Source organism: Phyllobates terribilis, unplaced genomic scaffold (genome assembly GCF_046119375.1).
Source record: "Phyllobates terribilis strain yellow unplaced genomic scaffold, ASM4611937v1 Scaffold_318__1_contigs__length_2195899, whole genome shotgun sequence".
NCBI lineage: Eukaryota > Metazoa > Chordata > Amphibia > Anura > Dendrobatidae > Phyllobates > Phyllobates terribilis.
The window spans coordinates 147,428-160,397 of record NW_027363078.1 but is presented as its reverse complement, the minus strand read 5'-3'; the positions used below and the strand labels follow the sequence as shown (position 1 = coordinate 160,397).

The following is a 12,970-nucleotide window of genomic DNA, read 5'->3' as shown; positions in this document are numbered from 1 at the left end:
TGATCCTTCTACAATGTGACAGCCCTTGACATATTTGTAGACAGCTATTAAGTCTCCTCTCAGTCTTCTTTTTTGCAAGCTAAACATTCCCAAATCCTGCAACCGTTCCTCATAGGACATGGTTTGCAGACCAGTCACCATTCTGGTCGCTCTTCTCTGAACTTGCTCCAGTTTGTCTATGTCTTTTTTAAAATGTGGTGCCCAAAACTGTACACAGTATTCCAGATGAGGTCTGACCAAAGAGGAGTAAAGACCGATAATGACTTCACGTGATCTAGACTGTATGCTTCTGTTAATACATCCCAGAATTGTATTTGCCTTTTTTGCTGCTGCATCACACTGTTGACTCATGTTCAGTCTATGATCTATTAGTATACCTAAGTCTTTTTCACATGTACTGTTGCTTAGCTCTATTCCTCCCATTCTGTATATGCTTTTTTCATTTTTATTGCCCAGATGTAGTACTTTGCATTTTTCCCTGTTAAAAACCATTCTGTTGGTTGCTGCCCACTGCTCCAGTTTATTTAGGTCTTTTTGAATCCTCTCTCTCTCTTCTCTAGTATTAGCTATCCCTCCTAGCTTTGTGTCATCAGCAAATTTAATCAGATTACCCTCAATTCCTTCATCTAAATCATTGATAAAGATGTTGAACAATACAGGTCCCAGGACGGAGCCCTGTGGTACCCCACTTGAGACATTCATCCAGCTGGATGTGAAGCCATTTACAATCACCCTTTGAGTCCGATCACTAAGCCAGTTATGAATCCACCTAACAGTTGCCTGGTCCATTGCATACTTGGTCATTTTTTCAATAAGGATGGTGTGAGATACTTTGTCAAATGCTTTGCTGAAGTCAAGATATACTATATCTACAGCATTTCCCTGATCCACCCAGTCAGTGATTCTGTCATAGAAGGAAATTAAGTTAGTCTGACATGACTTGTTAGTTATAAACCCATGCTGACTCTGGTTAATCACTTCATTCTTATCCAGGTACTTACATACATGTTGTTTAATAATTTGTTCAAAGATCTTTCCTGGTATAGAAGTCAGACTCACCGGCCTATAGTTCCCTGGGTCCACCTTCTTCCCCTTTTTGAAGATAGGAACAACATTTGCTCTTCTCCAGTCTTCTGGGACTTCTCCTGTTCTCCAAGAATTTTCAAAGATTATGGAGAGTGGTTCTAAAATTTCTTCTACGATCTCCTTCAGTACTCTGGGGTGTAATTCATCTGGACCTGGAGACTTGAACTCATTTATGTTAGCTAAATATTCCCTCACAATCTTTCTGTTTACAGATAACTTGGATTCTTCTATTCCTTTAAAAGGACAGTGAAGATCAGTTGATGTTACATTTTCTTTCTGAGAGAAAACAGATGCAAAATAGGAATTAAAAAGTTTGGCCTTCTCAACATCCTCTCTTACCATTTCTCCATTTTCATCCTGTAAAAATCCTATAGCATCTTTGACTTTTCTTTTACTTTTGACATACCCCCAAAATCCTTTTTTATTGCTTTTGACATCTCTTGCAAGCCTTAATTCATTGTCAGCTTTAGCTAACCTGATACATGCCCTACAGGATCTGCAGACTGCATTATAATCTTCTTTAGATATGCCTCCCTCTTTCCATTTAATAAACATTTCTTTCTTTCTTTTTAGCATGTGTTTAAGTTCTGTGTTCATCCATCCTGGTTTCCTTAAATGCTTCCCATTCTTCCTACTTTTCGGGATTGTTAACGATTGTGCTTTGAGAATCTCATTTTTAAAAATTTCCCATCCTTCCTGGACATTTTTGTCCTTAAGGACATCCAGCCATTGGATCCCTCCTATTCTCTTTCTGAGTCTCTTAAAATCTGCCTTTCTAAAATCTAACCTTGAAGTTTGAGTCTTCACATGTCTTCCTCCTCTAGTTATCCAAAATTCTATAATAGCATGATCGCTGCCTCCTAGGGTCCCAGTCACTTTTACCTCCTCAACCATTTCCTCCTTGTTTATAAGGATTAGATCCAAAGTAGCAGATCCCCTTGTTTTCTCCCCTACCTTTTGGAAGATAAAGTTGTCAGCAAGAGAGGATAAGAATTTGCTTGACCTGTTAGTTTTACTTGAGAGAGATTCCCAACAAATGTCTGGATAGTTGAAATCTCCCATGACCACTACGTCATATTTTTTTGAGAACTTGGTCATTTGATACATAAAGAGTTCATCCATATCTTCAGCTTGCCCAGGTGGCCTGTAGTAAATGCCTACAATGGTGTCCTTTCCGTTGTTCTCTCCTTGTATTCTTACCCAAACAGTTTCCACAGAACTCCCAGTCTCTGAAGCTTCAATCTCTGTGCAGATATACGCTTTTCTAACATACAATGCGACACCTCCTCCTCGTTTATCAAGTCTGTTTCTTGCAAATAAGTTGTATCCTTTTAGCCTTTTATTCCAATCATGTGTATCGTCCCACCAAGTTTCAGTGATTCCAATGACATCATATTCCTTTTCCTGCATTAGTAGTTCCAATTCTCCTTGTTTGTTGCCCATGCTTTGTGCATTTGTATAAAAACATTTTAGTTTGTGATTGGTTTCTCTTCCTCCCATATTTTTATTATTTAAATTGTTTTGTCTTTGTTCTTCTTTTCCACTTCCAGTAGCAGAGATCTCAATAGCATTTGTCAGCTGTATGGCTTTTTCTGGCCTTTTGCTTCCCTTCCCACATTGTTCTAGTTTAAAGCTCTCCTGATGAGTGCAGCAAGGCGACTTCCAAATACATGTTTTCCAGTCTTCGTAAGGTGCACCCCATCTCTAGCAAGTAGTCCATCGTATAGGTAATTCATTCCGTGATCCAGAAATCCAAATCCTTGTTGACGGCACCATCGACGTAGCCAGTTGTTCACCTGTAGAATCTTATTCCACCTCATTGTTCCATGGCCATCCACTGGGAGGATGGATGAGAAGACCACCTGCGCTCCCAATTCTTTCACTTTCTTGCCCAAGTCTTCAAAGTCACTGCAGATGGTTTCCAGGTCCTTTCTTGCGGTGTCATTTGTCCCCACATGTATTAGCAGGAATGGGTAGTGATCTGTAGGTCTGAAGAGTCTTGATATCCTGTCAGACACATCTTTAATTTTTGCTCCTGGAAGACAGCACATTTCTCTTGAGGTTATGTCTGGTCTGCAGATAGCAGCCTCTGTTCCTCTTAACAGGGAATCCCCCATGACCACCACTCTCCGTTTTTTCTTCACAACATTCTTCTTTCTCCATCCAGGAGGATTCTGAGGGCTTACAAGGTTATTCATTGCTGGCAAAGTCTTATCTTGCTGTATTTCTTCATGGTTCTCCTGCGAGAGAGCCTGGTACTGGTTCCTGAGCAGTATGGGTGCTGACTGCCTCTCGATCCTCCTGCTTCTGTGGGTCACATGCTTCCATTCCTCTGTTTCCTCAGGTGCAGTTCGAATTTCTTCTCTTTCTGAATCATGAAGAGATAATTCTGCTCTGTCTAAGAACTCTTCACCTTCCTTAATGATTTTCAAGGTAGTTAACCTCTCTTCTAGATTTCGCAACTTTTCCTCCAACAGGGACACAAGCTTGCATTTCTGGCATGTGAAGTTTGGCTTTTCCACTGGCAAGTCTGTGAACATGTAGCAGGATATGCAGCTCACCAAATGGCTCCTGGACTCTTCCATGTTCTTACTGTTAATGTTCTGAAAACAGTGAAAAAAGCTTCAAAAAAAAAGCTTCAAAATGCGCGCGCCTACCGGCGCGCGGTTTACCGATGTCCTCTTTTCAGCTCCAACAGCCAAAATCCAGTGTTCTTTGAGCTCACGGAGACTCTTCACTTACCCCAAAATGCAGTGGGAATATGCAAATTATCTCCTCAGGACTCCTCCCCTGGTTTACCGATGTCCTCTTTTCAGCTCCAGCAGCCAAAATCCAGTGTTCTTTGAGCTCACGGAGACTCTTCACTTACCCCAAAATGCAGTGGGAATATGCAAATTATCTCCTCAGGACTCCTCCCCTGGTTCATCATAACATGTGTGGTAGATCGCTCACACGGAGGTAGACACAGGTACACTGTTTCTTTAAAAACTTCTCGTTGGTTTATTAAAATGCAGCATAAACCAACACTGATTCCATAAAAGAAATCACGGCCCTTTGGCCAAAAAGTTCTCGTTGGTTTATTAAAATGCAGCATAAACCAACACTGAGTCCATAAAAGAAATCACGGCCCTTTGGCCAAAACAGGAAACAAAGCAAAATGGTAACACAAAAGCACAGTCTTTGTGATAGCAGGGATCCACCTGCTGAGAGTTCAGCAACTCCACTTGGTTCAAGAAAAACAAACACAAGATCCTCTCTGGAGCTAGCTTCTCCAGACATTGAACACCGAATGCCTCAGTAGGACTTGTATTTAAATCAAAGACCACACTCTGAGATGGAGATATGGTGAATGACCTCCCACCCTTCACAATGATCATTCACAAAAAACACTCCCTTTTAACATGGAAGTTTAACCTCTTTAAGCAAATAACATGTAGGAGCAAATTTCATGGTTTCAATTCACAGAAGCTAATAGCCTCCATGAAATATATCTTCCCTCTATCACTTTACTAGTGACTTTGCCACACATGACACAATCTATTCCGTCACTGTGTGTTTCCTACAGATGGATTCAGGAGGAGAAATCCACCAGAGAGATATCCACGTCCTCTGTATTCCCAGGACTGTCCAGAGGAGAATCACAATGTCACGGAGAGTCATCAGGTAGACTGTGCTGAGCCCTGTACCGGATCTGTATATAGGGGACATTTCTGATTGAGGTCATAGATGTCACAGATTTTCGTGGTTTCTTGTATTGTGCTGATTGTTACATCTGATATATCAGGAGGAAGATCCAACTAAGAATAAAGTGAAGGACGAGACAGAAGAAGAAGCGATGACGGGGGGGGATCAGCTGTGTGTGAGTGACGGGAAGGAGGAGATTCCGGTAGATGTTTCCACAGGTATGTAATAATGACCGGCGTGTGATGATGATGATGATGACCGGCGTGTGATGATGATGATGACCGGTGTGTGATATCGTGTGCAGTCTCCGGTACAGTGAAGCTTTATCCGCTGTCCTCATCACAGCAGAAGCGTCCGGTGATGGCGCGGCTGCTCCTGTAGAGTCCGGCTGTGCTCTGATGAATAACGGGGCCGCCTTCACACCTCTTCTTAATGATTTTGGAAGCACATATTAGTTTTCCTTTACCTTCTATAATATTCTTTCCATCCTTTACGTCCATATTTTCCTTACACAAGTCCCTGCTGTCATATAAATGACTGAGCTTGTGCTCCAGGTTATGAATCTCCCTGTCCTATGGATCTCGGGGATGTAGCAGCCTCTGCCTGGTGCTGACGAGTGACGACACATGTCACATGTAGAGTCGTCCTACCTGTCGCCTCTGTTTGCCTCCTACACTGAGGCCGGCGTTCTGGTCCCTCCTCATCCAGGCCGACCGCCCGGTGGCATGAAGACCCCTATGGTAAGTCAGTAAGTGCCATGCTATGGAGGTGTGGGTCAGACATACTGCTGTCGTCCCTCTGCCACTATGGAGGCCATCTTGGATGTAGGAGGACCAGAACACAGGTCTTAGTCAGAGACAAGCGGAGGACACCAGGTAGGTGACAGTACATGACAGTTGTTTAGTCCTCTGTGCCGGGTGGAGAATTGCTTCATCATAAAAGGGATTAGGAGCTCGTATCTACAAACAGCTGTGATGGCCGCATCTAGAGTTGTCGTTATCTTACATCATGTCGGTTTTTGAGATCTAGTTCAACCAACGTATAAACATGGAGACTAAATACTACCCAGAGGGGGCGCCCTTCACCATGCACGGATTATATCCCCTGTCAGCGTGTCATTTATGGTGAATCTTGTAATATGGAGAGATTCACTATATGGAGAATAGTATTGGGCCACACGCATTAATCACTGCATTCTGGCTTCTCCTTCAGGCCCTGTTGTCCCCCCGGTGTATAACATCCAGCCCTGTCCCACCCCCCAGTATATAACATGTGGCTCCTCGGTATGTATTGGTTACAATTTCAACTGCTGGGTATATAGATCCTGGGGGGCATACTCAGGGGGTGATATGTGCTGGACAGGCCAGATGTTATACAGGGGTTATATTCACAATAACCAGGGTGTACTTTATTATAAGAGCACATTGTGATTTTGGGAACGTCCCTTTAGAAGAATCTTCACTCTCGGTCTCTCCAGACAAACAAGATGTCGTCTAGGAATCGTCCCCCATCTGAGCCTCTAACGTGAATAAATAATTCTCTTTCCAACAGTAAAATACATAAATTACCAAAAGAAGGTAAGAAGACGTCCTCATCCAGGTTCCGAAAGTTTTAAGTTTTTTTGTTTTTTTTACCAATAAATTGGATGAAATTCTTTTTCCTACAAGAATTGTTACCAAAGAAAGAAACTGCTGCTCAGATTCCTGGCCGTTCCTCCGACATTTATGAATGACATGATAACCGGGTGTCACCGTTCTCCATACATGTGTCCCCACACTTCTGACACTCAGCTCTGATTGGACAATGTAGGGGAACAATGGTAACGCCCAGTTGTCAGTATTTTCTTACATTTATAGGGTGAATAGCAGAAGAACTGCACAGCTTAGTGACCAGTAACATTATGACTCCGGAAATGAGAGGACGAGAAAGTAAAAAAATCAATAAAATAATGGATCTGTAAGGCCGATAATGGGGGAAATGATTTACAGATAAAATGACCAAACAACTTACAATCCTAGAATGTTCTGGTTGGAGGGGACCACCTCCAGGGTCCCCGTATCCAGCCCCCTGCTCAATGCAGGACTCACCATCTCAGACAGATGTCTGTCCGGCCTCTGTTGGATTGTTTCTTCCATTCTTGATGGTTTATTTCTCATTACTGACCTCGCTGTATGAGGAGCTTTTTTGTGGGGGATGAGTTGTATTTCTCATCTTGTTACTTTATCATCTTTATTCTGCTGTTATTTTTTAGAATTTTTCTCTCTTCATGAGCTGCACAAGTTGAGTGATAAAACGACCGTCCACCCTGAGACTGAGAAGTGACTATACGGTTATCATATATAGACTCCCTTCCTTGTGTCCTCCATCTGCCTCCTGTAACGGTGAACCGATGGAGGAAACCTGGCAGTTCCTAATAATAAGGCTCTTACACACAGTCTCCATACAGCCGGTCCCAGAGGTTTCCCGGCTTCCATCTTTTCACCACTGTACAGTGATCTGGACTTACAGCACAGACACCGGGGCTGCTCCACATAGTAGTGCTGGCTGGTAGAGCGAGCTGGCAGAAGAAGGTCGACATGTCAGATCTGACCTAAAGATGGCAGGTACTAGACAATCAAGAAGCGGGACGAGGTCAGAATCAGGAAGCCGAGTAAGAATGGTCCTGTAGATGGAGGCCTAAGTCATCCCGGGGTATTATGGAAGCCAGACAAGGTTACCAAAGACAAACAGGAGCAATGAAAGCAGGTGCAGAATACATCTGTAACTGGTGACGCCCCGCAGACTGCTGGGAGATTAATAGGATGTGGTGCTGCCCCATAGGTCACAGCACAGGAAAGGCAGGGGAGGGTGGGGTAGACGTATTACTGCCCTCCCCATACCACTGCACTGGCCGCCCTGGAAGCCGGGGGAAGGGACCACCGATCTGAGGGGGCAGCGGAGGGCAGAGGACCCCATAGGGGACTGTACAGGGAAATGTGTAGTGTTCAGTCCCGGGGTGGAGGGTCGCTGTAACTGCGGTAATACAACTAATCCAAGCCAATAACAATATATTTATTTCATTTTCTTTTAGGACTTTTCTACAATAAATACTTTGTTTCTTTTCAGACATTTTTGTGTTACCAAATCCTGGCGCCATAAACCATAAGCGATGTATTGTTACATGGTGACAGTATTCCTCATTGTTCCCATATAATATACACAACGTCCTGATCAGTCTTTATTACACAAGAATAAGAGGAATAAACTTCATGAATTGTAAGAATAGACGAGATGGAAATAGGAGACTTTGTCCCCGGAGTCTCCACAGAAATCTGCGTATTTCTTCTTCCGTCTCAGGATTCTCGGTTCCGGGGTAAAATCTCTATTCAGTTAGGAAACATTGTTCCATCACTGAGATCGGAGGTGACGGCCGCTCCTGATAAGATTCTGTGTAGGGGGAGGGGAGAGGAGGGCGGGGCTAGAGGCCGAGCTCCTCCCATCTACATGGACTCTGACCAGTAGTGACCGTCCTCTCCTATCTCAGTAATGGGACGCGTACACCCGGCGTCAGAGGCTCAATGCAGTGAGGAGGAGAAGCCGCGCGCATGCGGTAGGTTTGTCATGTTCTCAAGACCCCAAAGCCGTGATGACATGCTAAGTGGGGCGACTACTCTGGGGTCACGAACGCCTCATCGACAAGTCAAAGGCCTCATTTACATATCATAAACTTTAGAAATGCAATACTTTTTCTAAAGATCTGTTTGTGTGTTTAATGTAATAGAGATGTTAGGCGGAGAGTTTATATCTGCAGACACAGCTGCTGCGGGTTCTGGGGGCACAGGGAACGGACAGTTTCCCTTTAAACATAATTTTTAAGGACATATATTTAGTGTTTTGTGCAGGGGCGGATGTATCACATGTGCAGTAGGTTCAGCTGCATATAGGACAAGTAATGTAGGGAGGCTCCAGGGGAGAAGGAGGATCCATGGTGTAGGGAGGCTCCAGGGGATAAGCAGGCTCTGTGGTGTAGGGAGGCTCCAGGGGATGAGGAGGATCCGTGGTGTAGGGAGGCTCCAGGGGATAAGCAGGCTCTGTGGTGTAGGGAGGCTCCAGGGGATAAGGAGGATCCGTGGTGTAGGGAGGCTCCAGGGGATAAGCAGGCTCTGTGGTGTAGGGAGGCTCCAGGGGATGATGAGGATCCGTGGTGTAGGGAGGCTCCAGGGGATAAGGAGGATCCGTGGTGTAGGGAGGCTCCAGGGGATAAGGAGGATCCGTGGTGTACCGAGGCTCCAGGGGATAAGGAGGCTCTGTGGTGTAGGGAGGCTCCAGGGGATAAGGAGGATCCATGGTGTAGGGAGGCTCCAGGGGATAAGCAGGCTCTGTGGTGTAGGGAGGCTCCAGGGGATAAGCAGGCTCTGTGGTGTAGGGAGGCTCCAGGGGATGATGAGGATCCGTGGTGTAGGGAGGCTCCAGGGGATAAGCAGGCTCTGTGGTGTAGGGAGGCTCCAGGGGATAAGGAGGATCCGTGGTGTAGGGAGGCTCCAGGGGATAAGGAGGATCCGTGGTGTAGGGAGGCTCCAGGGGATAAGCAGGCTCTGTGGTGTAGGGAGGCTCCAGGGGATGATGAGGATCCGTGGTGTAGGGAGGCTCCAGGGGATAAGGAGGATCCGTGGTGTAGGGAGGCTCCAGGGGATAAGGAGGATCCGTGGTGTACCGAGGCTCCAGGGGATAAGGAGGCTCTGTGGTGTAGGGAGGCTCCAGGGGATAAGGAGGATCCATGGTGTAGGGAGGCTCCAGGGGATAAGCAGGCTCTGTGGTGTAGGGAGGCTCCAGGGGATAAGCAGGCTCTGTGGTGTAGGGAGGCTCCAGGGGATGATGAGGATCCGTGGTGTAGGGAGGCTCCAGGGGATAAGGAGGATCCGTGGTGTAGGGAGGCTCCAGGGGATAAGGAGGATCCATGGTGTAGGGTGGTTAATAGGGGACATGGAGGCCCATTTGCAGTACAGGTTGCTCACATACTGGAATCGTTCCACTTTCTACCTCTGTAGATTTTTCTTCTCAGACATTGGGAGAAGGACTCCCCTGGGTCCTGTAATTAGGAATGTGTAAGAAATAGACATTTCTCCCATGTAATAAAACTGTCAAACAGTCGCAAATCATGCACACGGGAGGGATTCAACCATATCACCGAGCAGCTGTAAATACTCGGAGCTCAGCCCGAGCATACTCGGCGAAAGGGTTAACAGAACATACTCGCTCAACACTAGTCCTTAGGCATACTGTGGACATGATTACGGCGGCCACCTTTATGAGGCCTACCTTTGTGATTAGTCAGTCTCATTTGCATGCAGTAATGTAAGATTAAAACTCCATTTTTAATTGCGTGGACACTTTTCTACACTGAGGGCATGATTGGAAGCTTGAGAGAGTGAAATGGCACTGGTGGTACATTAAGGGGGTAAATCCTGATGACAGGTTCCCTTTAAGAATTGTCTATTTGCTGTCTAATCTCTGCCACCCCTGACTTGTGCCAATGTCACCAGTTTATAAGTGTTATTCACTTTACCCGTCATTGTGTTAATGTTATGGCACGTAGTTGTCCTCCTTATTACCGGTACTTTGACTGACGAGGGTCTTCATTGTGAGATCCAGAAAATAAATGTGTAAATCTCTTTGGATATGATTTTTTTAACAACACAAATCTATCTTTCATTGTTACAGGAAATCCTTGTGAGAATAACGGTTTATCACTAAATTGTAAAAAAGAAGCTATCAGAAAGCACTCTAATGGAGAAAACCTCATCACCCTTCCTGCACCTCCTGGACTTCACAGCACTTCACCTTCTTATAATCCTCCTGATCATGAGGAACCCTCTCCTGAACAATCTCACATTGTTACCACTATTCCAGGTGACACAGTGGATTCAAGATTTCAGTGTGACAAGCAACTTACAAAAAGCTCAGATTTTTTAACAAACAGAAAACACAAAGGTATAAAGTCATACTCCTGTTCAGAATGTGGGAAATGCTTTACAGATAAAGGGACTCTTATTAGACATCAGAAAACTCACACAGGAGAGAAGCCGTATTCCTGTTCAGAATGTGGGAAATGCTTTACATATAAATCAAAATGTGTTATACATGAGAGAATTCACACAGGAGAAAAGACATTTTCATGTTTGGAATGTGGGAAGGCCTTCACAGGTAAATTAAGTCTTGTGTTGCACAAGAGAAGTCACACTGGGAAGAAGCTGTATTCATGTTCAGAATGTGGGAAATGCTTTACAGATAAATCAAGATTCATTATACATCAGAGAATTCACACAGGAGAAAAACCATTTTCATGTTCAGTATGTGGGAAATGCTTTAATGATAAAAGGACTCTTATTAGACATCAGAAAACTCACACAGGAGAGAAGCCATATTCATGTTCAGAATGTGGGAAATGCTTTGGATATAAAGGGAGTCTTATTAGACATCAGACATTTCACACAGGAGAGAAGCCATATTCATGTTCAGAATGTGGGAAATGCTTTCCAGCTAAATCAAGATTTATTATACATCAGAGAATTCACACAGGAGAGAAGCCATTTTCATGTTCAGAATGTGGGAAATGCTTTACAGATAAATCAAAATGTGTTAGACATGAGAGAATTCACACAGGAGAAAAGCCATTTTCATGTTCGGAATGTGGGAAATGCTTTACAGATAAATCAAAATGTGTTATACATGAGAGAATTCACACAGGAGAAAAGCCATTTTCATGTTCGGAATGTGGGAAGGCCTTCACAGGTAAATTAAGTCTTGTGATGCACGAGAGAAGTCACACTGGGGAGAAGCCTTATTCATGTTCAGAATGTGGGAAATGCTTTCCAACTAAATCAGATTTCATTAGACATCAGAGAATTCACACAGGAGAAAAACCATTTTCATGTTCAGTATGTGGGAAATGCTTTACTGATAAAAAGACTCTTAATAGACATCAGAAAACTCACACAGGAGAGAAGCCATATTCATGTTCAGAATGTGGGAAATGCTTTGGATGTAAAGGGAGTCTTATTAGACATCAGACATTTCACACAGGAGAGAAGCCGTATTCATGTTCAGAATGTGGGAAATGCTTTCCAGCTAAATCAAGATTTATTATACATCAGAGAATTCACACAGGAGAAAAGCCATTTTCATGTTCAGTATGTGGGAAATGCTTTATTGATAAAAAGACTCTTATTAGACATCAGAAAACTCACACAGGAGAGAAGCCATATTCCTGTTCAGAATGTGGGAAATGCTTTACAGAGAAATCAAAATGTGTTAGACATGAGAGAATTCACACAGGAATAAAGCCATTTTCATGTTTGGAATGTGGGAAGGCCTTCCCAGGTAAATGGAGTCTTTCTACCCATCAGAGAATTCACACAGGAGAGAAGCCATATTCATGTTCAGAATGTGGGAAATGCTTTACAGATAAAGGGAATCTTATTAAACATCAGAAAATTCACACAGGAGAAAAGCCATTTTCATGTTCGGAATGTGGGAAGGCCTTCACAAGTAAATTAAGTCTTGTGATGCACGAGAGAAGTCACACTGGGGAGAAGCCGTATTCATGTTCACTATGTGGGAAATCTTTTGTAAATAAATCGTATCATGTTAGACATGAGGGAAGTCATACAGGAAAGAAACTGTAATCATGTACACTGTGTGTTTTAAAATTTTTAATAAAATTGCTCAGAATAATGAGTACACCCCCTTTGATAAGTAAGATTGTCATTAATATCTCACTGAATACCAGAACAATTTCTAAAATTTTCCTTTCCCCCATGACCAGCGCCACACGAGAGAGGGAATTCACCCAATAAGGACAGGGCAGGAAGCGTACTGAGTAAGAGGGCTGCACCTCTACCCCGCATCATTTTGGTTTCCTGTCCATGAGGGAACCTGAAGCTGAAGAATCAGGAGAGGAAAGTTAAAGGAGAAACTTACCCAGGCCTTGCCTGGAAGAAAGGCTCCTTGTCTATAGTGCCGGTGTCGGGTCCTGGAAGCGCCACCTCTGGTCACTTGAGGGCTCATGTAGATGCGAGCGCCGAAGTCCTTTTGGATGCCTGCTGGCCCCAACAATGTCCCAGGCTTGCGCATGTGCAGGACGCCCTGGGATTGGTGCGCCCTGATGAAGAGCATGCCGGAGACTTCTGACCTGAAGTGTTGGATTTCACTTCCAGGGGGT

General features: G+C 44.2%; 1 protein-coding gene across 1 annotated transcript in view; it reads left to right on the top strand.

Moving 5' to 3' along the window:
* LOC141221119 (uncharacterized) overlaps positions 1–12,473 on the top strand; it is a 48,506-nt gene extending 36,033 nt beyond the window's left edge. Inside the window, exons 6-8 of the mRNA XM_073666458.1 lie at positions 4,652–4,749; positions 4,871–4,988; positions 10,471–12,473. Coding sequence (XP_073522559.1) covers positions 4,652–4,749; positions 4,871–4,988; positions 10,471–12,434 — 2,180 coding nt within the window. The 3' untranslated portion in view covers positions 12,435–12,473. The remainder of the gene's footprint in view (positions 1–4,651; positions 4,750–4,870; positions 4,989–10,470) is intronic.
* Positions 12,474–12,970: the final 497 nt, after the last annotated feature.